At 59.6% G+C, this 22510-nt stretch overlaps 2 protein-coding genes across 5 annotated transcripts; both read left to right on the forward strand.

Moving 5' to 3' along the window:
* Positions 1 to 456: 456 nt before the first annotated feature.
* Positions 457 to 14149, forward strand: NLRP6 (NLR family pyrin domain containing 6). Its single transcript, XM_060103602.1, is given in 13 exon segments — positions 457 to 556; positions 5467 to 5596; positions 7863 to 8143; positions 8390 to 8428; positions 8703 to 9557; positions 9560 to 9804; positions 9807 to 9971; positions 9973 to 10451; positions 11315 to 11404; positions 12487 to 12639; positions 12718 to 12743; positions 12746 to 12884; positions 13320 to 14149. Coding segments are annotated over 13 exon segments (2841 nt in total). The 3' UTR covers positions 13459 to 14149.
* A 1807-nt stretch (positions 14150 to 15956) lies between these two features.
* On the forward strand, positions 15957 to 21661 carry PGGHG (protein-glucosylgalactosylhydroxylysine glucosidase). 4 transcript variants are annotated; one of them, XM_060103251.1, is made up of 13 exons: positions 15957 to 16372; positions 16616 to 16899; positions 17218 to 17428; positions 17505 to 17940; positions 18739 to 18858; positions 19311 to 19442; positions 19665 to 19776; positions 19967 to 20039; positions 20133 to 20544; positions 20670 to 20765; positions 20840 to 20937; positions 21012 to 21223; positions 21326 to 21661. In XM_060103251.1, exons 2-13 carry the CDS (start codon positions 16641 to 16643, stop codon positions 21379 to 21381), a joined length of 2217 nt encoding a protein of 738 aa, XP_059959234.1. In that variant the 5' UTR covers positions 15957 to 16372; positions 16616 to 16640; the 3' UTR covers positions 21382 to 21661. The 4 variants fall into 4 exon arrangements, with proteins under 4 accessions (XP_059959234.1, XP_059959236.1, XP_059959235.1 ...); XM_060103253.1 differs by lacking the exon at positions 21326 to 21661 and having other exon boundaries at positions 20133 to 20269; positions 21056 to 21216; XM_060103252.1 differs by lacking the exon at positions 21326 to 21661 and having other exon boundaries at positions 21056 to 21196.
* Positions 21662 to 22510: the final 849 nt, after the last annotated feature.

A 22510-nucleotide genomic window follows, 5' to 3' on the forward strand; every position in this document is an offset into this window, starting at 1 on the left:
TTTAATTACAGCTTTGGGGTCCAGCTGGGGATAAGGCTGTGGATCAGAGGGTCAATCACCTAGCCTGCAGTGTTTCTTCTTTCACAGATAAGACCTCCCGCCCCCCTCACGCAGGCGGGGCTCTGAGGCAGGCCTCCTTCTCCACCCATCCCGGCTTGAGTGGGGTGGGCGTGTAGGCGGGGGGCGGGCAGCAGAGTGCCCGCTGTGGTCCGGGGCGTTAGCCCCAGTCTAGCAAGCAAGGCCCTGGCCAGCCCAGCGCTGATGGGTGAGGTCTGAGTGAGGACCAGGACTGGGGAGCTAGGGGCCGCCCTCCAGGGGAGAGAGACTTCGCAGGCCTGTGCTCAACCTAGCCACGCCAGCTCCAGCCCCTTCACATCCACCTCCCACCAACCTTTCCAAGCACAAACCTGCCCTGCTCGCCTCCCATTCATGCAGCTTCTGGGGCTCCTAGCACCCATGGCAGTCCGCTTCAGGCCACACCCCAACCGGGTTTTTAGTCCCCAGAACCAAACTCTGCAGATCCCTGCTGCCCGCACCCACACCCAGGCTGCCAGGGGTGGGAAGCCTGGCCCAGCCTCTCCCTCATGCCCACGGCCATGCTGACTCCCCCCGACCCCACACAGAGTGCAGCCCTGTGTACTGGACCAGCCTTCTCCACTGGGGTCTGCCTTTTCCTGGAAAGAAAACGATGTGCCCCATGAAGAAAGCAGTAGTGGCCAAGTGGCGGTCACATTGAACAAGGTAGTGAAAGGCCCTGGGGGTGCAGGGTGGGGACGAGGGCCACGTGTAACAGCTGGACAAACTGGGCCATGGAGAGGGAACAGGGCTTGGGGCCTGCCAGGCCTATTCTGGCCTGTCCTGGACAAGTTAGGGTTAGCAAGAGCTCTCCAGGGCTCTGGTGGACAGAAGTGTCCCTCCTTCATCCTCAGCACATATCCATGGATCCAGCTCTGATCTAGATCTAGACCCTAGACCTGTCCCTGCTGCCCTTGGGTGGGGAGAGGCGGGGATTGGGGGCTAGACCAGCCACCGTGCACACCCTCCCCTGCAAAGCTGCCAGGCCACCTGGAAGGTCTGGGGTGGACACTGTGGACGCATGGCACCACCCTGTGTCCACACTCGGAACCACAGAAGCTCTTGAAGTGAGGCACTGACCGTGTAGCACCGCCCTCTGCAGCAGGCATGTTTAGCATCAAGGACCCAGAAAAAATGCACACAAATGCAAACATTCGCACCTTATTTTTATCGCATTGGAAATCTATTTTCACCACATAAAACGCAGGTTCTCAAAGTGTGGTGTCTAGACCAGCAGCATCAGCATCACCTGGGAACTTCTTAGAAATCCGTTAGGAACTCCAGGATGGTCCCAGTCATCTGTTATAAGAAGTTCCCCCACCCAGGGAATTCTGATGCACAATCAAGTTTGAGAACCATTTTCATGTCATATAAAAACTTTATGCTTCATAACTTCATTCAAAACTAAATGAGCACTTTCAGAAAAGTTAAAATCTCATCCAGGTTGCAAAACTCAGCCCCCTCCTTTAATCTACAAAAATACACTTCCACTAAGTACTTCTTAGGTTTTGCAGAATTTACCGAAAGTGAAGCTCATGGGTAGAGATTCTGTGAGAGGCGGGCTGCCCCTTTCCTCCTCCCTCCCTGCTTTGCATGCCCCTCCTCTGAAACTCAGCTTCTACCCTCTTCCTACGGGACGTGCTCACAGAGAAACACTGGTGCCAGTCGATAGGGCATTTTCACAGTGCTCTTGGTGTGATGGTTAATTTTATGTGTCAGCTTGGCTAGGCCATGATGCCCAATATTTGATCAAACATTGTTCTGGGTGTATCTGTGACGGTGTTTCTGGGGGAGATTAACATTTGGTGGACTGGGTAAAGTAGGTTGCCCTCCAAAATGAGGGTGAGCCTTGCCCAATCGGAGGACTGAATAGAACAAAAAGTTGACCCTCCCAGGAGTGAGAGGGGCTCCTGCCCAGCTGCTTCGTCGGGGACATCGGTCTTTTCTTACCTTCGGACTCAACTGAAACATCAGCCCTTGTAGGGTTTCAAGCCTGCCGGCTCTCAGGACAGAGCTAACAGTCAGGTGTCCTGAGTCCAGCTCTCCAGCTGCAGCTCTCAGGACTTCTCAGCCTCCATGATCATGTGAGCCAATTCCTTATAATCAATCTCTATCCATATCTATGTCCTGTTAGTTCTGTTTCTCTGGAGAACCCTGACTAATACAACTGTATGCTACGCTTGTCACAATCAATGAACCAATATTGATACATCATTATTAAGTAAATAAAGTCCATACTTTATTCATATTTCCTCTGTTTCCCTCTGATGTCCTTTTCCTATTCCAGGACCCTATCCAGGGCCCCACATGACAGTCACTTGTCACATCTCCTTAGGCTCCTCTGGGCTATGACAGTTTCTCAGGCTTTCCTTGTCTTTGATGACCTGGACAGTTTTGAAGAGAACTGTTCAGGTATGTCATAGGGTACCCCTCTATTGGAACTTGTCTCCTGTTTTTCTCAGGATTCTCTTGGGTTATGGGGTTTGGGAGGACGACCACAGAGGTAAAGCACCCTTCTCGTCACATCATGTCAAGGGCACAGACGTATCAGTAAGGACTCATGGGTATTTGTCTTATGCCTTGGATTATAATCAATACTACTTCATCTTGTTGCTCAAATGTTTCCAGATTTGGTGTTGGGAGTTCTTTCTTTTGGCTTCTGTGTCCCTTTGGCATACCCTTTTCATGATGGAGTTTTTTTGGGGTTTTTTTTGTTGTTGTTGTTGTTTTGAACACATTCTTACTGGCACTGTAAAATGCTCCAGATTCACCTTGTATATTTTCTGCCCCAGTGCTAGAATAAGCCAAGGGACCCTGGTCCCTTTTATTGGTGAATGGCACTAGAAATCAGGATCTGGGCACCAGGTAGATATACAACATTATGCACCTGTCAAAATTCATAGAACTTTACAGCACAAAGAGTGAACATTAATGTCTGCAAACTAAAAGTACCGCTTGGGATGTCAGGGGATCCAAGGACTAATGCAGTGTATGTCATGAAAGAATCTAACCATATTACATATGTACGAAAGAATCTCAGGGAAGGGAGTGGGGGAAAGATGGTGACTTAAGTAACTTCAGAAATGAGTGGAGTCTGGGACTTCCCTGGTGGTCCAGTGGTTAAGAATCCACCTTCCAATGCAGGTGATGCGGATTCGATCCCTGGTTGGGGAGCTAAGATCCCACATGGCACGTGGCAACTAAGCCCACGTGCCGCAACTGCTGAGCCTGGGTGCCACAGCTAGAGAGAAGCCGGCGCACCGCAATGAGGAGCCCTCACGCTGCAACCAAGACCAGACACAGCAAACAATAAATAAATACATAAATATTAAAAAAAAAAAAAGCGTGGAGTCTGTACGAATAAAGGCAAAAGAAACTGCAAATAAGCACTGTACTCTAGGTTATAAAGTAGTTTCCCATGTGGGAGTGTGTGTGTATGTTTATATATGTTTATATACATGTTTATATATAATTTTATATAAAATAAATATATAGGGCTTCCCTGGTGGCGCAGTGGTTGAGAGTCCGCCTGTCAATGCAGGGGACATGGGTTCGTGCCCTGGTCTGGGAAGATCCCACATGCCGCGGAGCGGCTGGGCCCGTGAGCCATGGCCGCTGAGCCTGCACGTCCGGAGCCTGTGCTCCGCAACGGGAGAGGCCACAACAGTGAGAGGCCTGTGTACCGCAAAAAAAAAAAATAATAATATATATAATTTATATATAACATATATATGAGGGTGTATATATATATACATATATATTTATATATAATTATATATAACCCATGCATGTGGCAATAGAAAGACAGCTCAGCAGAACACACGAATGAGTAGTGCAGCCAAGACTGCTAGTCGTGCTCCAGGTTCCCTGTTCCCGTCTTCCCGGCACATGGCTAGACTACATTTCCCACTCTTTCCTGCTGTTAGGATTGGCTACATGATTCTGAGTAGAAGTGAGGTGCATAACTTCCTGATCTGCACGTAAAAATGTTCATGCATCAGGTTGTTTCCTACAGCACTCTTTATAGTAGGGGAAATGTGACTAATCCAACGTTTATTAATAGGACCCTGGTTAAAGCACTTCTACATCTGTACCACGGGCAACTATGATGAAGGTAAAAAGAATGATATATTTATATACACTAGCATGAAAAGAGGTCCAAAACATAATGGTTATTAAATGAACAGACCAAGTTAAAAAGCATCATATAAAATCCACACAATGAGATACTACTCAACAATGAAAAGGAACAAACTACCAAGACACAACCACGTGGACGCATTGTGCTGAGTGAAAGAACCCAGGCTCAAAAAACTACATTCTGTCTCAGGGGTTGGCAAACTGTGGCCTTTGAGTCAAATCCAGCCCATGTCTTATTTTTGTATGGCAGTGAGTAAAGAATGGTTTTTCTACATGTTAAAGGGTTGTGCAAGAAAGAAAAAAAAAAAGACTGTGAAAAAACACATTTTAAGATGAAAAATAACAATAATACAGCATATAAAAACTTGTAGTGTAGGGCTTCCCTGGTGGCGCAGTGGTTGGGAGTCCGCCTGCCGATGCAGGGGACATGGGTTCGTGCCCCGGTCCGGGAAGATCCCACATGCCGCAGAGCGGCTGGGCCCGTGAGCCATGGCCGCTGAGCCTGCGCGTCCGGAGCCTGTGCTCTGCAATGGGAGAGGCCACAACAGGGAGAGGCCCGCGTACCGCAAAAAAAAAAAAAAAAAAAAGAATTCATACTATTAAGAGAGAAAAGTGAATGTGCATTTAGGAGAAATACAGCCGTGGCCTGTGTGGGAAGTCTGTCTGTGCAGCATCTCAGGGCTCAATGAGGGGATCAGTGAGGGCCGCACCGGGTCTTCAGGATGGGGTTGTGGCCAGGGGCCCCGCGATGGCCCAGCGCTGTGCAGGGCCAGATTCTGTCCACAGCTGAGCTCTAAAACATCTGCTTTTGTGGTCTAGGCTGCTGCTTTCCCTGGCAAAGCCCCCTCTGCAGAATCCCAGCGCGTCAGAGGAGCTAAGTCAGGGGCAAGTCGAAGCATCTGGGACCCCACACAGGGCTCACAGCAGTCGTCCTTCTGGCAGCTGAGGCCAGACTTTGCTCAGGGCTTGTCTCCAGGACCCTAACTCTTCGGAGATGCTGCCCCCTCCTCTGCTTTGCTGGGCGCTGCCCACACTGTGGTCTGGAGGGTCTCGTCCCTGCTCTGAGCCTGGCCCAGGTGGGGCTGCTCCAACACACCAGGCAGGCACACGGCTCCATCCTCTCAGGCCTCTGTGGGAGCAAGAGAGACTTGTTCACGTTGTTTAAAAAGCACAGAGTGCCCCTCCCACCAGGAAGTGTGCTGGCGGTGTGTCCTCCAGGCTCTCCCCTCACCCATCCTGCTCTGTGCCCAGGAGGCTGCCCATGTGCAGGGCAGCAGCAGGAGTTTAGGAGCAGGAAGGAGCAAGGAGGGTGCCTTGGGGGAGGTGTGAGCGCGGATAAACAGCCTTCCCCTCCTTCTCCCTGCTCCTTCCTCGAGGAGAGGTGGGGACTGTCTGTCTTAAATAGAAACAAAACTCGTCGGTAGAATGGGCACCTCTGTGGACCCTTTCCTCCTGGGGAACGGGCAGCAGAACAGAGGCTCCCTGGACTCTGGGTTCCCTCCCCAAGGGCAGCTCTCAGGCTCCTGAAGGAAGCGGTACTGAACACAGGGATGACCTGTGGAGCCTGAAAGGCAGTGATGATGCCGCAGCCCCTGTTCTTGCAGACACACTCTCACAGAAATGCACACTCAGAGACATACTGTGTTCGTTTCCTGTGGCTGCTTAGCCATTACTACAAACTTGGTGGCTGAAAACGACACACATTTATTCTCTTACAGTCCTGGAGGGCAGAAGCCCAAAGTCAGCTTCACTGGGCTGAGGTCCAGGTGATGGCTCGGCCGCTCTCCCTCTGGAGGCCCCAGGGGAGAATGTCTTCCTTCTCCAGCTGAATCTCCAGCTTCTAGGGCTGTGTTCCTCGTGCTCCTTGCCTCGTGGCCCCTTCCTCTATCCTCAAAGCCAGCAGCCTGGCCTCTTGCCTCAGTGTCACATTGCCTTCTGCCTGTGTGCCAAAGCGCCCTCTGTCTCCATCCTATGACCCTTGTGATGACATTCAATAATAACTATGCAGGATAATCTCCCCATCTCAAGATCCTGAATTTAACCACACTTGCAAAGCCCCTTTTGACGTTTCAGGGAACATTCACAGGTTCCAGGAACTAGGAGCTGACACCTTTGGGGACTATTCTATAGCCTACCATAGATACACTTAGGCAAACACAGTATTAGGGTGGTCACACCAACAGACACAGACATACACACACACCCACAGTACACACAGGCAGACACTGTCAGTAGAAACCCACATTCATGGGGTCCCACGTGGTCACCCATCAGTCACACACACTCCTCATGTCCAAAGCTCTTCCCATCAACCTGCTTAAGCCAGGTCTGGGAGGCCACAGAGCACTTCCCTGTCCCATTTCCTCCTGGCTCCTGGGTGACAGCCTTCCTTTCCCCAATGACACTGTGCATGTCCCTCCTTTGCCCCCTCTACCTAGGAAGCCCTCGCTCACCTCTGCCTTCAGAATTTAACCAATCTTGAGGCCTTAAAGTTTAAGGTCTTGTTCTGAGCCAGCCACCTCCTCCATACAGCCCACCTTGCTCTGCAGTTACTTCTCACAACCATGCTTCGCTGCCACACCCCATGGGTTCTCAGAGAACGTGAACTGAATAAAGGAACAGTAGAAAACCAAAGGCCACTGAGCAGAGCTCTAAACACCGGTCGTGCGAAGGTGCCACAGTGCCTGAGTTTCGGAGCTTGGTGACTGTCGGACAGACATCTCCGTGTTGGCTGAGCTAGAGCACCTGGGTCTGGGGCATGGACGGGGCCGGACAATGCCCCTAGGATATGGCTCCAGTCAGGCTAGGGAGGGGTCGCCTCTCTGATCCCCACCTCTGCCCCTGAGTGCTAGACCTCGGGGCCAGACTCTGGAGACCAGCCAGAGGCTCCCGCTCTGGATGCGTGCGGGCTTTCAGAGCGGTCGCTGGGAATCGGCTGGCCTCAGCCCTCTGGGTCCTCCACGTCACCCTGCTGCCTTCCTGGGGCTTCACACCCCGTGTTCTTCACACATCCTTTCCCCGCTGTCCCCCAGGCTCAGTATTCTAGGGACTCCATCCCCCCAGAGGGCATCTGTGGAGTCTGTCCCCCACCAGGGGCTCAGTCTCAGCCTCTGGTGCAAGGCCCTCAGGCTGGGCCTCACCAAAGGGTCCAGTGAGCACGGATGTCCTGGGGAATTCCGGAACACAGCCTGGACCAGGTGGTGAGTCCAGCTCCTTGCTGAGGCCAACTGCTCCGGGCTCCTGGGGAAGAGAACGGAGGGAAAGGAGGGAAAAGGAGGAAAGGGGAGAGCACAGGCCCTGGTAGACATCTTATCTTGGACGTTTGACCTGGATGCGTGGAAAGAATGAGCAGAAAGGGAGGTGCGGAGCAGGAAGGCACCCCCTAACTCTTGGGTCAGCGGCGGCCAGTGCCCGCCCAAAGCTTTGGAACGCCTTGGAGCGAAGTCCTCGGTAGGGGTTCTGGGAGGAGAGGACGGCCCTCCCGGTAGAGCGCTATCGAGCGTCGGCCTGGAGCCACCTGGATAGATGGGGGCCGTGTCTAAGCCCCTGTCGCTCGTGGGCGCCCGGGGCTGGGGTCCGGAGCGGCGGGGAGGGGCGGGGGTCACCGGGGCACGGCACGCGTGCTAACCCCGTGCGCCCGCCGTCAGCACGGAGCCCCTCCCTGCCGCCGCCCGGGAGCCGCTCCTGGCTGCGCTCCAAGACCTAAGCCAGGAGCGGTAGAAGCGCTTCCGCCACAAGCTGCGGGACGCGCCGCTGGACGGCCGCCGCAAACCGTGGGGGCGGCTGGAGGGCGCGGATGCCGTGGACCTCGCGGAGCACCTGATCCATTTCGACGGGCCGGAGCGCGCGCTGGACGCAGCGCGAAAGACCCTAAAGAGGACGGGCGTGCGCGATGTGGCGGCGCGGCTCAAGGAGCAGCGGCTGCGGAGTGAGCGCGGGGTGGGGCTCGCCAGGGTCCCCGCCCTCCGTTCCCTCCCGCCTGGGCAGAGTCCTGGCCACAGGCCTCCATCCTTCCGCTTCCCCAGAAAAGCCCCGGAGCTCTTCCGGCCTGGGCGCGCTTCATCCACAAATTCGCGGGCCCCAGGGCTCCGATCCTGCGGGTGGCCCCGACCCGTGATTGCGCCCCTCCCCACACCAAACAGTCGGCGGGGCCTCACCGCAGTCCTCCCTTTCGGGCTCGGCCCCAGCTCCTCGGCGCTGCTCTCCGTGTCCGGTAGCTCTCTCTCGGTGGGAGGCGCAGGCCCCGAGCTGTCCGGGCCTTGAGCCCTGGGTTTGGAGTACGAGTGTCCTCGAAATCACTCGGAGTTTCCTGACAGCTGGTCCCAGGGAGGAGCGCGGATGGGAGGGGGACTGTGGCGCAACAGGGGAAACTGAGGTCTGAGCCCGGCGGGGAGGGCAACAGGCCCCTGAGAGGCGGCTGACACAGCCCGCCTCCTCCTCGACCCCCTGTTCCCCTCTCCTCTGTCTGGCCCTTCCCTGCCCCCAAGAGTACAAGAAGAAATACCGAGAGCACGTGCTCGGGCAGCGCGCCAAGTTGGAGGAGAGGGACGGTCGCTCCGTGAAGATGAGCGAGCGCTTCATCAAACTGCGCATCGCGCCCGAAAGCGCTGGCCTGGAGCACAAGGCTCTGGGGCCCTCGGAGGAGCCGGAGCCGGAGCGCGCTCGGCGATCCGACACCCACACCTTCAACCGCCTGCTCGGCCGCGACGGGGAGGGCCAGAGACCGCCGACCGTGGTGCTGCAGGGCCCGGCGGGCATCGGCAACACCATGGCGGCCAGGAAAATCCTGTACGACTGGGCGACGGGCAAGCTGTACCACGGCCAGGTGGACTTCGCCTTCTTCGTGTCTTGCCGCGAGGTGCTGGAGCGACCGCGCACGTGCAGCCTGGCCGACCGGATCCTAGACCAGTACCCCGACCGCAGCGCGCCGGTTTGGCAGATGCTAGCGCAGTCCAAGCGGCTGCTCTTCATTCTGGACGGCGTGGACGAACTGCCGGCGCCAGGACCCGCCGAGGCCGCGCCCTGCACAGACCCCCTTGAGGCCGCGAGCGGCGCGCGGATGCTGGGCGGCCTGCCGAGCGAGGCGCTGCTGCCCACGGCCCGCGTGCTGGTAACCGCGCTCGCCGCAGCCCCCGGGAGGCTGCAGAGCCGCCTGTGCTCCCCGCAGCGCCCCGAGGTGCGCGGCCCCTCCGACAAGGACAAGAAGAAGAAGTACTTCTACAAGTTCTTCCAGGACGAGTGGAGGGCGGGGCCTGCCTACCGCTTCGCGAAGGAGAATGAGACGCTGTTCTCGCTGTGCTTCGCCGTGTGCTGGATCGTGTGTCCCGTTCTGCGCCAGCTGCTCCAGGTCCTGACCTGTCGCGCACCTCCAAGACCACCACGTCCGTGTACCTGCTTTTCATCGGCAGCGTCCTGAGCTCGGCGCCCGCGGCCGACTGACCCCGCCTGCAGGAAGAGCTCCACGAGCTGTGCCGCCTGGCCTGCGAAGGCGTCCTCGCGGGCAGGGCGCAGTTCTCTGAGAAGGACATGGAACGACTGGAGCTTTGCGGCTCCAAAGTCCAGGCGCAGTTTCTCAGCAAGAAGGAGATGTGCCAGGCGTGCTGGAAACCGAGGTCACCTACCGGTTCATCGACCAGACCTTCCAGGAATTCTTAGCCGTGCTGTCCTACCTGCTGGAGGACGAAAGGGCTCCCCCACCTGCTGGCGGCGTAGGGGCACTTCTGCGGGGGGACCCGGAGCTGCTTGGCCACCTTGCGGCTCACTACGCGCTTCCTTTTCGGGCTACTGAACACAGAGAGGATGCGCGACATCGAGCACCACTTCGGCTGCGCGGTTTCAGAACGCGGGAAGCAGGATGTCCTGAGGTGGGTGCAGGATCAGGGCCAGGGCTGCCCCAGGGCGGCGCCAGAGGGGACGGAGGGGACCCAAGCGCTCCAGCACGCCGGGGAGTCAGAGGAGGAGGAGGGCGAAGAGCTCAGCGACCTGCTGGAGCTGCTGTACTGCCGGTACGAGACGCAGGAGGGCGCCCTTGTGCACCAGGCCCTGCGCGGCCTCCCCGAGCTGGCACTGGAGCGAGCGCACTTCAGCAGAATGGACCTGGCCGTCCTGAGCTACTGCGTGCGGTGCTGCCCGGCGGGGCAGGCCCTGCAGCTGGTTAGCTGCAGACTGGCCACTGCACAGGAGAAGAAAAAGAAGAGCCTGACGAAGCGGCTACAGGGCAGCCTGGGAGGCAGCTCGTGAGTCCCCAGAGCAGGGCGGCCCTCTTCTGCAGGCCCTCTGTGTGTGGCATGTGTGCATCTTATGCACTGAAGGGTCCATCTGGACCTGGGGAGTGTGTCCAGACCTGACACCTGCTCCCCAGAGGAGAGGCATGACTTCAGGCTGTTTTTTCCCACCTCCTTGCAAGGCAGCTCCCAGGGTGTCCTCACCATGCCCCACACCTCAGCACCCACATCCGAGGCAACCCTCCCAGCACTGCCCCCACCCACCATGATGCCTTCTCATAAGTTCTGGCGTACACCACGCCCTCTGTGCCCTGAGCCTTTGCTTCTACTGTTCCCTCCACCCAGAATACTGTTCACTGCCTATCCTCAAAGCCTCTCCAAACCATCCCAGCTGGCCTGAGACCATTTTGGCCTCAGACATGCCCCACTGACCACCATATGCCATGACATGTGCCCATCTCCACCAGACCCTCTGCTCCTCCAGGGGCAGAGCTCGTGCCGTTGTTTCTCTGCAGTCAATTCCAACCCAGCACCTGACTCAGGTGCTCAGCATCTGTTGGGAGAACGAATGTCAGGACGTTGACAGGGGCTGGGGCTGGGGCTGCCCACTGCAGGTGCAAGGACAGGCCCACCTGGTGTGTGCAGGTGACATGCCTCCATGGGACTCACAAAGACAGCTTCAGTGGGGAGGTGCTTGTGGTCACAGTTGAGTGGTTTCACTCTGGGCTTGGGATGAAGAGGGAGGAGGGTCCTGGCCCAGCTTGGGGGTGAGGGCAGAAGCAGCTCCAATACCTCAGGACCGTAGGAAGGAGTCCTTTGCGGGAGTGAGGGATTGGAAGGAGCTGGGGCCTTCACCTTCCTTTCTCTCTTAGTAGTTCTCGAACCACCATGAGAAAAGCCCCGGGCTCCCCAATGCATCCACTCTGCGAGTGGACCGACCGACAGTGTGGTCTGAACACCCTGACGTGAGTGAACATGCCCCCGGCCCTTCCCCTGGAAGGGATGCAGAGCAGGACACCCTGGGCAGGGACAGAGGTGTGGCCCTCTCTGGGGAGGCTGAGAGGACAGGCTGAGAACCTGTGGCCTCTGGTGTCCCTTGCTGGGGTCGACAGGCTCTGCCCACACAGGACAGAGAGGGGAAGAGGGGATGGGCGCAGGGCTCCGGCAACAGCTTAGGTGCTAGTTAGGACAGAGGGCTTGGCCCCAGTCTGAGTGGGAAGCAGAGTACAGCTGAGCATTCTGGGGGAGGGATAAAGAAGGCCAGATTGTGTTTTCCTTCCCAAGGAAGGCTGCTAAGTGCTATTGTAAACTGCTGGGTGGTCCCTCTGGATTCTTACAAGCAGATATGGAAGGTGTTCAGGGCGCGGGCTCTGAGGCCAGTCTGCCTGCCTCTGTGCCCTTGACAGGCCAGTCTGTCTGAGCTTCAGTTTCCTCCCCTGGGAAACGGAGCCAGTAGCTTCCACCTCAGAAGGCTGATGTGAGTGAGAATTAATGAGGCAGTACTTAGTACATAAACTTTCCAATTACTGTTCACTACCACCAAGTAAACAGAAAGTAAGAAAGACTGTAAGAACTCATACCGATGGGGCATATAGTGAAATAGGTACAGTCACGTGTCAGTGGTGACAGGGTGACTTAACTTGGCATAAACATCAGGAGCCAAAACAGTGATCAGCTCACTTGGCCCATCAATTCTACTGCCCAGCTAAATGCATAAGCTCTTCATCGCAGCGTTATTTATAATGCCCAAGTGTTAGGGACTGGCTAACTAGATAAGCTCAGCCCACCTGCACTTGGTGGGTAATTACATGGAGTTAGACGTGTTGAGAATAAGGTCTCTTATTGGCTCATCCAAAAGCTGGTGGAGAATGTCCTGAGGGAAGAGGCGAGTGCAGTCCAGCAGGGACACACATGGTGACAAAGGGCAGGAGAAGCTCTGTGGGGCCCAGGGAGGCAGGTGTGGAGCCAGCACGTCCGCAGACTGAACCTCAGCCCCCAGGGAGTGGGCAGCTTGCACAGCTGGGCACCCATGTACTTCCTGACACAGGCTGTCCCACTGCAAACTTCCCGACTTGGTCTTCGGAGACCTCTCTGAGGCCCCAACGGAGCTGGACCTCTTCCACAGCTGGCTCAGCAAGGCCGGCCTGCGTGCACTGAGTGAGGGCCTGGCCTGGCCCCAGTGCCGGCTGCAGACACTCAGGTGAGGGCCGGCCTGGAAGGGACCAAGGAGGGTACGGGGGCTCCCATAGCAGCTCCTGCGGTCAGCACTGCCCACTAGGGTGCAGCAGCTGGGCCTCCAGGAGGTTCCCAGTACGTGTTTGGCCTGCTCCAGCAGAGCCCAGTGCCGACTACCCTGGACCTCAGTGGCTGCCAGCTGTCGGGGACTACGGCGACCTACTTGTGTGCCGTCCTGCAGCTCCCAGGGTGCCGCCTGCAAAGCCTCAGGTGGGGGTAGCGCCGGGAAAGGTGCAGGAACACAGCATCTCCACCCTGGCTTGGGGTGGGCACCAGGGGCTTCCCCAAGACCTCACAGAGGAGCCCCGCCCAGGGCCCTCCCGAGGGACCCGCTGAAACTCAGCCCCTGGAGACCCACCCCCTAAATCCCTGGCCCCAGCCCTGGGCTTCAACCACTCCACCAGACCAAATGTCCATCTAGTGTCTGGTGCACGTGGCCACAGTCTGGACTGACACGCTTTTACTCCCCTCAGGGCTCTGGCCCCTAGTCCCTACCCGCTCCCCCAGCCTCTGACAGCCCCCCTTAGTGGCCACCTCCCGTCGCTGTGTGCCTTGGCATAACCCAGGCCAACAGCTCCCCATCACTGCCTCCCCGAGCCCTGTTCCCCCACCAACTCCACTTCCGTCCTCTGCACGCGGCTACAGTCTAACCTCCGTGGAGCTGAGCGAGCGGTCGCTGCAGGAGCTGTGGGCTGTGGGGACAGCAAAGGCGGGACTGGCCATCACCCACCCAGCACTGGACAGCGACCCCCAGCCTCACAAAGGGCTCGGCAGTGACCCCTGAGGCCCTGGGGGAGGGCTCTAGTCAGCCCTACGGAGTAGCCCTCCCCACTCCAAGGGTGAGAGGTTGGCGCTCTCTGCTGTGGGCAACTCTTGAGCCTGAGGGGCTCTGGACAGGCAGGTGGGAGACCCAGACGGACACGGCCCCTTACCTGCTCCTGGACAGCCCCCGAGACCTCCCCACACCCTGGGGGCAGGTCCTCCCCACCAGGAGGAGGGGCTCCCCTCCCCTAACCCCACTGCTGCCCCACCCACGTTCCTCTACTGGGACCCTCCAGCCCTCCCATCGCAGGCGCCCCTCAGCAACAAGGGTGATGCTGAGCGCCCCAGGAATTGAGAACCTACAGTGTGTTGGCCTTTACCTGGTGCAGGATGACCCATTTGCCGATCCTGTGCCCATGCGCAGTATGGGCACCCATAGCCCACTACTTGGCTCCAGCCATAGGGCGTCAAGCAGGGGCTGACCCTTGGCTGAAGCTAGGTAGGTCACCTTCCCTCCTCAGGAATTTGGGTCTCAGCATTAGGAGTGAAGCCATCCCTGAGGCTGTGTGGTCTGAGCCCAGAGGTGTCCACTCGTTGTCTGAGGACTTCAGAAACAGGCCAGAGGAGAGTGGACATGGAGCAGTAGCCCCTGCTCCAGATGGGAGCTGTGATGGCACAGGCGGTGGGCAGCGCCCCCGTGCACTGATGATAAATTCCCCTTGGGATTTGTTTTTGTTGGTTTCTGTTGCACTTAGCCAGGCATCCTAACAGGTGCTCATACTCTTTCCTTTGGTCCCCAGCCCATTTCAGTGGGACAGGGTTGTAGCCCCCGTTTCCTGGGTGAGCTCAGGGGAACAGCCTGATGCAGGAAGCTCTGACGTGAGGCTTGGCCTCCATGGGCAGGGCCAGCGACTGACAGCCCCCGAATCCTGAAGTCTTCTCTGCTCAACCCTGCTGGACTTGGCCAGCTTCTGGGACCCCAGTCAGCCCCTTCACTTCCCCAGATTCCCTTCCATAATCCAGTTATTCATGCCACAGAACAGACAAAAAATCCCTGCCCTCCTGGAGCTGGCATTCTAGGAGGAAGGGAAAGCAGGGGACTGTGGGGCTGGAGCCAATGGTTTCCTCTTACATGTAAGTAGTCTGGGAAAATCTGATTGTGGACGAGGCATTTGAAAACGGAAGGAAGGGAGGGATCAACCCTAAGGATGTCCTGAGGAAAAGGCAGTGGGATAGCAAGTGTAAAGGCCACCAAGGGGCCTGTCTTGGTTGGCTCGTGCTGCTATAACAAAATACCACACACCGGGTGGCTTGTCAACAAGATAGGTTTATTTCTCACAGTTCTGGAGGCTGGGATGTCCAAGGTTAAGATGCCAGTCAATTTGGTGTCTGGTGAGGACCCTCTCCCTGCAGATGGCTGTCTTCTGGCCGTGTCCTCACAGGGTAGGAAAAGGGCGAGCTCTCGGGCCTCTTATAGGGGCAGTAATCCCGTTTTTTGTTTTTTGGGGGTTTTTTTGCCTCTCACTGTTGTGGCCTCTCCCGTTGCGGAGCACAGGCTCCGGACGCACAGGCTCAGCGGCCATGGCTCACGGGTCCAGCTGCTCCGCGGCATGTGGGATCCTCCCGGACCAGGGCACGAACCTGCGTCCCCCGCATCGGCAGGCGGACTCTCAACCACTGCGCCACCAGGGAAGCCCAGTAATCCCGTTCTTGACCGCTCTTGACCTAATTATGTCCCAAAGGCCCCACCTCCAAATACCATCACACTGGGGATTAGAGTTCAACGGATGGGTTTGGGGGGGGGGGATCACATTCAATCCATGACAGGGAGCGTGCTTGGAACGGTGCAGAAGCAGCAAGGAAGCCAGGGTGGCAGCAGCGGGGTGGGGGAGGGGCTGAGGGTGGGGAGGGCGTCCTGGGTGGCTTGTCCCGCAGGTGAGGTGGGCGCCACCGCAGGCTTTGAGAACTTGACCACTCCTGGGGTAGGTGTAGCTCTGGCTCTGCTGACAAGGGCTGTGGGGCCAGAACAAGGACCGCACTAACCCGGGAGCACGGCCTGGACTGCGGGTGGACGGTGAGAGCGGGCACGCCCTGGAACGGGGGCGCGTCGGTGGATGTAGGTGTGGGGACAGCGGGCCTGAGCAGCGGGATGGCTGAAGTAACCATGGCCTGTGCTGGGCAGGCCACGGCAAGAGCAGGTTTCAGGGCCACGTTGAATCCGAGTGTCTCTGGCTGGGCGAGTGGTCAGAGCAGAGTCATTCGGGTCAGACCAGGGCCAGAGAGACGAGGTCCAGACAGGCCCAGGGCCTGGAGCCTCCAGCGGGGCAGGGGGCAAGTGGGTAGACAGGCTGAGAGAGGAGGCTGGGGAGAGCCAGAAAGTGGGGCGGGGACAAAGGAAGGCGGGGCTCCAGGAGGGGGACCTGCCTCACCTCCCCGGGCCGGACGGGGGTTCAGGGAGAGAAGCAGGACCCGGCGGCAAGAGAGGGGACACCTAAGCCGAAACCCCGTCCCTCTCAGATCCACCCTTGGAGAAGACTCAAGGCAGAGTTGGAGCTGGGCTCCTCGCGGCCTCGCAGGCACGGCTGGTCGAGGCGGCCCGCCCCGGGGGTGGGGACGTTCCATCCGGCCCGCCCTGCGCTCCCTGGGGCGGGGACCGCGGGGCCTTCCGGTGACAAGGCCGCCGCTGGCTACTTCTCCCTCCGGTCCGGCGCCCACCCGCTGGAGCCGAGGGACGCGGCTGGGCTGCGGCGAGCCCCAGGGACGCGGCCGACGGCCCGCCTGCCCCCCAACCCCCAGCTGCTGCCGGCACTCCACCCCGTACCCAGCCGGCCTCCTGGAGGGTGAGGCCCGCCGGCTGAGGCCTCCTCCCTTCCCGCCAGCCGGACGGCTTCGAGGCGGTGCGCCCTGAGAGAGCTGGAAGGGACTGAGGCCCTAAGGTGGGAGTCCGGGGCCTCTGCTGTGTCCCCGGAGATCAGTATTGGGGGCGAGGGTCCCTGAGGGTTGAGGATGTTTCCTGGGGTGGCTTGGGAGTGGGGTTCTGGACAGTCGGGGCTGCCCAGGTGGGTCATGCCCGTCCCTCCACCCGTGGGGGCATTAGCCAGGTTCCAAGGCGAGCTTCGGGGTTTACAGAAAAGGGAGGCCCAACCAATGGTGGGGGCCTCTGACTCCCCCTTTTGCAGGCCCCTCCGCTGAGCCAACCTTTCCATGGAGGATGCTGGCAAGGACGCCACCAGATTCACTGCCCATTCTCTGCCCAGTGACCCCCGGCTCTTGGCCACCGTGACCAATGCCTACTTGGGCACACGCGTGTATCATGAGACACTGCATGTGAGCGGCGTGTACAATGGGGCTTGGGGGGATACGCACCGGGCCATTCTGCCCAGTCCCCTCAATGTCCAGCTGGAGGCCCCTGCAGGATCAGGAGAGCAGCTGACCAAGACCTTTGTCCTGGACACTAACACAGGTAGCCACTGCCTGACCTCCCTCTCCCCTCCGCCATTGTTCCAAGTGAGTGGGAGACCCGACAGAGGTCCCATCCAGAGGATGCCAACTCCCAAAGAAAAGGAAGCCCTGAGAGGCCACTTTGCGAGGCCTTCAGCCGGACGGGCCTCCTGGGCTGGCAGGAGCTGGCGGCCCCTGTGCAGCTGTCGCTTCCCAGACAGGGCATATGGGGCTTGGAGGTGACTCCACTCCCCGCCCAGAAAGGCCGACAGCTTTGGAACTGTCCTCGGCAGCCCCGAGTGGGGTGTGCGAGTTGCCCTGTCTTCTCCCCCAACCCCAGGCTCCTTTCTGCACACCCTGGAGGGCCCCAGCTTCCGGGCCTCCCAGCGCATCTATGCCCACCGCACGCTGCCTCACGTCCTGGCCTTCAGTGTGTCCATCACCCGCTTGGCCACAGGGAGCTGGCCCATCACTGTGTTGCTGCAGTCAGCCTTCTCCCCAGAAAGCCCGGACCTGGACCTGCATCTGGGTCCTGACTTCCAGGGAGCCCGGTGAGGAGGGGGCGGGGGGCCGGCTGGGTGGCCCGAGGAGGGAGCCCGTCCCTGAGACACAGCCATCCTGTTGCAGGTACCTGTACGGCCACACACTCACCCCCGAGCAGCCTGGTGGGGCACAGCAGGAGGTGCACATGCTGTGGACGCCAGTGCCCCCCGCCTTGACCCTTGGGGAAGGGGAGGAGGATGGGACATGGGAGTTCCTGACGGTGGTGGGTGGCAGCCAGGCTGAAGCCCAGGCCTGCCTCGCGGATGCCCTGCAGCTGCAGGCCAGGCGCACTCTCTACATGGCCCATGCACAGGCCTGGGCCCAGCTCTGGGCAGGCTGTGGCCTGGATGTGGAGGGGCCCCTGCGTCTGCGCCAGGCCCTGCGTGGAGCTCTCTACTACCTGCTCAGTGCCCTGCCCCAGCCCGGGGCCCCAGGATACATCTGCCACGGCCTCAGCCCAGGGGGCCTCTCCAACGGGAGCCGTGAGGAATGCTACTGGGGCCACGTCTTCTGGGACCAGGTGTGCACCTTCCACCCTTAACGCGCACCTGCTGCAGAGCCGGCTGTACACAGAGCTGCCGCCTCTGTCTTGCGTGGGATGGGGGCTGTGGTTGGGGAGGCACAGGGACCGTGGCAGACGGAAGGCTTCCTGGAGGAAGTGGTGTCTCGGCTGAAGGCTGTGTAGGCATTTGGTGAAAACGAGTGATGTGATTCAGGCAAGGGGACCAGAAGGTTCAGGGGCCCAGAACTGAGCAGGTGCAGGGCATCTGTCCAGGGTGCCCTCACCACTGCAGCAAGAGCAGTTGTAGAGGGGGCCGAGGAGGCCGTGGAGACTTTACCTGGGGAAGGGCATGGGCAGCCGTGGGCTCTGGGAAGACCCTCGTGGCTGCTGAGTGGAGCGAGGGTGGAGCGAGGTGAGGGAGCCAGGACCAGCTGACTGGCTGGGCTTGGGAGGGGCCAGGGTGCTGCTGCACATTTCCTGATGCTGGAGAAGCTGGTGCTGTGCTCCCTTTACAGGTGAGGCTCAGAGAGGCTAAGTTGCTCACTCTGGGTCGGGCAGCTAGTGAACAACAGAGCAGGCACCCCCCCCGCCCAGGCTGCCCACGCCCAGACTCTGGCCTGAGCCCTGAGCAGACGCAGATGCCCGCTGGGGACCAGGCCTGAGGAGCGTCTGCGCTGGGGATGGGACTGTGGGGTTGGCAGGCAGAGGGCCCAGGACAGACCCAGATGGGGCAGTAGAGGAGGGAGCTGGATGTGGCCCATGGCGGGAGAGGAGTGAGAGCGCCAGAAGAAGGGGACTCTTCGGCTGTGCCCGCAGGACCTCTGGATGTTCCCCAGTATCCTGATGTTCCACCCAGAGGCCGCCAGGGCTCTCCTGCAGTACCGCATCCGGACGCTCGGTGGCGCCCTGTACAACGCCCAGAACCTAGGCTACCAGGTGAGGGGAACTGAGCACCTACCCTACGGGGGCCCCCCAAAGGGCTGATGTCCCATACTACCCCTCCCAGGCCTTCATCCCTCACCCCAGCCCCCTCCGTGGGTGGGGCTGGAATGTCCTGGATTCTTATAGAGGCTTTGTGGCATCCTCCAGCCTGTCCTGTACATGTGGGAACTACAGCCTGACCGGGACCCATCAGGGGGTCCCCTCACTGCCCTGCCCCAGGGTAAGTACACAGTGGAAACGGGGCAGAAGCCACCTGGCCCACGATGGGGCCACACAGAGGGCACTCAGAGCCCGCAGGCCCCCACGAGGGCACCCGGGACAACTGGTGCCCCCGCCTCTGTCTGCCCTCCACGGCTGAAGGCTGAGAGCGTCGAGAACCGGGGTGGGCTACCCCCGGCCCCCCGAGAGCGGAGTCAAGTCTACTCCATCCCCTCCCAACCCCCCAGGGAGCCAAGTTTGCCTGGGAGAGCGCGGGCTCCGGCCTGGAGGTCTGCCCTGAGGCTATTTATGGGACCCAGGAGATCCACATCAACGGGGCCGTGGTGCAGGCCTTCTGGCTGTACTACCACACCACCCAGGTGAGGTGTCACTGTGCCTCCACGTGTGACCCCCTACCCAGCGAGGCCACGCCCTCCACGCTGCCATGACTTCCTGTCTGGGCCAGTCCGGTGGAGCATCTCAGAGCCAGGCCTCCATTTCTGGGCACTCAGGAGGGTGGGCGTTGGCAAGAAAGGCAGTGACCTGTGGGAACTAGAATCACAGGTGCTGCGGCCTCTGACGCACCACCTTCTGCTCTTCAGGACTTGCAGCTCTTCCGAGAGGCTGGGGGCTGGGATGTGGTCAGTGCCGTGGCTGAGTTTTGGTGCAGCCGCGTCGAGTGGAGCCCTGGGGATGAGAAGTTCCACCTGAAGGGTGAGAGCGTGGCCCTGGTGGGAGGAGTGTGGCTGACGGGGAAGGGGCAGGGGGAGTGGATGGTCCCGAGTGGGGGAGCAGGTGGATGCTTCTCAGTTCAGCATGTGGTCTCCAGCACTGATGGCGACTGGCCTCAGGGGCAGGTCCCTAAGACCCTGCACTGAATACCACCTTGTACTTATGTGCCCAGGAGTCATGCCCCCTGACGAATACCATTCAGGGGTCAACAACTCCGTGTACACCAACGTCCTGGTCCAGAACAGGTCAGACCCAAGAACCCGCCCCACCTCCACCATGCAGGGGGCCAGCCAGGAGTGCTGGGGCTGCAGCCCACCTCTCCCCATCTCTACTCCTAGCCTGCGCTTTGCTGCTGCCCTGGCCCAGGACCTGGGTCAGCCCGTCCCCAGCCAGTGGCTGGTGGTGGCTGATAAGATCAAGGTGCCCTTTGACCCGAAACTGAACTTCCACCCTGAGTTTGACGGGTACCAGCCTGGTGAGTGGACTTGGAGCTCCTTCAGGGCCCTTGTCCCCTCCCACAGGACCTCGTTTCCGCCCTGGATGCCCCCTTTCCAACAGAGCGGTCCCCGCGCTCCCCACCTTACCCCATCAGCAGCACCTCCCCCCTCCCCCCCAGGAGAGGAGGTGAAGCAGGCAGATGTTGTGCTCCTGGGGTACCCCGTCCCCTTCCCCCTGAGTCCTCAAGTTCGCAGGCAAAACCTGGAGATGTATGAGGCTGTGACGTCCCCCCAGGGCCCTGCCATGACCTGGGTAAGGAGACTGCAGGGTGTGGGGTGTGGTCCTCATGGCAGCCCCAGCCCTGTCCCACTGGCCTCAGTCTTCCTTGCCCCCAAAGTGGGCCTCACCCCGGCGTGACCTCTGATCTCGGTCCCCAGAGCATGTTTGCAGTGGGTTGGATGGAGCTGAAGGACCCCGGGCGGGCGTGGGACCTCCTGGAGAGGAGCTTCGCCAACATCACGGAGCCCTTCAAGGTCAGCCTGGCCAGACCCTCGACCTACGCGCCGACCACGCCCATCTCCTGCACTGACTGCCTTGCCCCCTGCAGGTGTGGACAGAGAATGCAGACAGGTCGGGTGCCGTGAACTTCCTGACAGGCATGGGGGGCTTCCTGCAGGCAGTGCTCTTTGGGGTCACGGGATTCAGGTGAGTGCAGTGGCAGGCAAAGGGCAACCACCTGCCGCCACCCCCCTCCTCACGGAACCTTCCCCTCGCCGCAGGATCACTGAGGCCGGTTTGACCTTCGACCCCATGTGTCCAGCAGGGGTCTCCGGAGTGTGCGTCTCTGGCATCTCCTACCAGGGGAGCAAGCTTGACTTTTCCTTCTCCGAGGGCTCTGTGACAGTTGAGGTCACTGCCCGAGCAGGGCCCTGGGCCCCCCTGCTGGAGGCTGAGCTGTGGCCATCACAGAATCGGCTCCCCCTGTCCCCAGGTAGGCCGTTACTCCCAGACCCACCCTGGGGTCCGGGGCACGTGACCCCCAAGGTAGCCCCCAGTGTGTGCCGTCACCCCACAATGCCTCCTCTCCCTGCAGGGCACAAGGTCTCCTTTCCCTGCTCAGCTGGCCGGATACAAAGGTCACACCTGTAGGAAGCAGGGGCAGCAAGTTCTGCTCCAAGAGCTTCCTGGGAAGATTTTTTGAAGACGTTAAACATCTGCGCAGAGCCCACAGGACCCCCTCTGGAACACCCTTGGGCCCTCCAGCCCCACCGAGTCCCCCTCACCGGCCCAGTCCAGCCCCCTCCCCCAAAACGACCAGGGCTATTGGCTTCAGGGGTGTCTCTCAGGTCCTCCCCCCGGCCACTCCCTCTGTGGGTGCCCCCGCTGGCTGCACCCACCCCTCCTCAATGCCCTCCCAGCCTGCCGCCCCCTCCCACCCTCCTCCACATGGCAGCCAGGCTCAAGGGTTCCAAGGAAAGTCTGGATTCTTTGGCCTAAGTTCAAGACTCTGCCTCTAGCCTGATCCCCTCCCCAGCCTAATCCCCCATAGATGGGCCGCTTTCTTGCAGCCTCACACAGCATGTCTGCTCCTGCCCTCCCTCAGTGCCCCTTCCCTAGGACCCCACAGGGTGAGGTGGGGGAATGGCCAACGGTTCTGCGGAGAAGACAGAGGCAGATGCCGGCCTTGTTGGGGAGCACGGCAGGATGAGGGGCGTGGGGGAGACTCAGTCTCCTGTGGGATTACTTGGGACACTGAGTCGCAGCTTCACAAAGGAACCTTCTGTGTCACACAAGGGCGCATCAGGTATGGCTGGGTCCAGGTGCTCTTGGGCTGTTGTGAGCACTCAGCATCCTCAGTCCTTGGGTCCTCTTGCCTCTGGGCCACTTCAGTCAAGTTGGATGGTCTCTGTCACATGCCTTTCCTCAGCCAGGAAGGGAGGGGAGTGGGGTGTGGAGCAAGACCCTGCATTTCCTCTGAGCAGCCAGAAGGACTGGGGCCAAGTGTGCGTGAGTTCAAGGCCATGGCCCTGGGCCCACCTGTCCTGGGCAGGCTGCCCTCAGCCGAGGCTCTGCCCACTGTCTCCTCCTGGGCTTGAGCCCCTCAGTTGGCACAGCAGACTTGGGTTTCCCCAGGGTGAGGCGAGATGGTGTCTGCCATGGAAATCCTGGCGGGGGCCGAGCCTGCTGCAGCAGATCTGCCTGAGGAATGGGCGAGCTTTGTCTGCTCTGAGGAGCTGACGAGCTCCCTCCTGAACGCGAGGATTTCGTAAAGGATCAA

Source organism: Mesoplodon densirostris, chromosome 7 (genome assembly GCF_025265405.1).
Source record: "Mesoplodon densirostris isolate mMesDen1 chromosome 7, mMesDen1 primary haplotype, whole genome shotgun sequence".
NCBI classification, from domain to species: Eukaryota; Metazoa; Chordata; class Mammalia; order Artiodactyla; family Ziphiidae; genus Mesoplodon; species Mesoplodon densirostris.

What these genes read in the sequence shown, in the direction of transcription:
- PGGHG (XM_060103251.1), top strand. Translation starts at nt 16,641, where the DNA reads ATGGAGGATGCTGGCAAGGACGCCACCAGATTCACTGCCCATTCTCTG. An exon ending in TGTCCTGGACACTAACACAG is followed by an intron (nt 16,900 to 17,217) that starts GTAGCCACTGCC and finishes CCCCAACCCCAG; the next exon opens with GCTCCTTTCTGCACACCCTG. An exon ending in ACATCACGGAGCCCTTCAAG is followed by an intron (nt 20,766 to 20,839) that starts GTCAGCCTGGCC and finishes TGCCCCCTGCAG; the next exon opens with GTGTGGACAGAGAATGCAGA.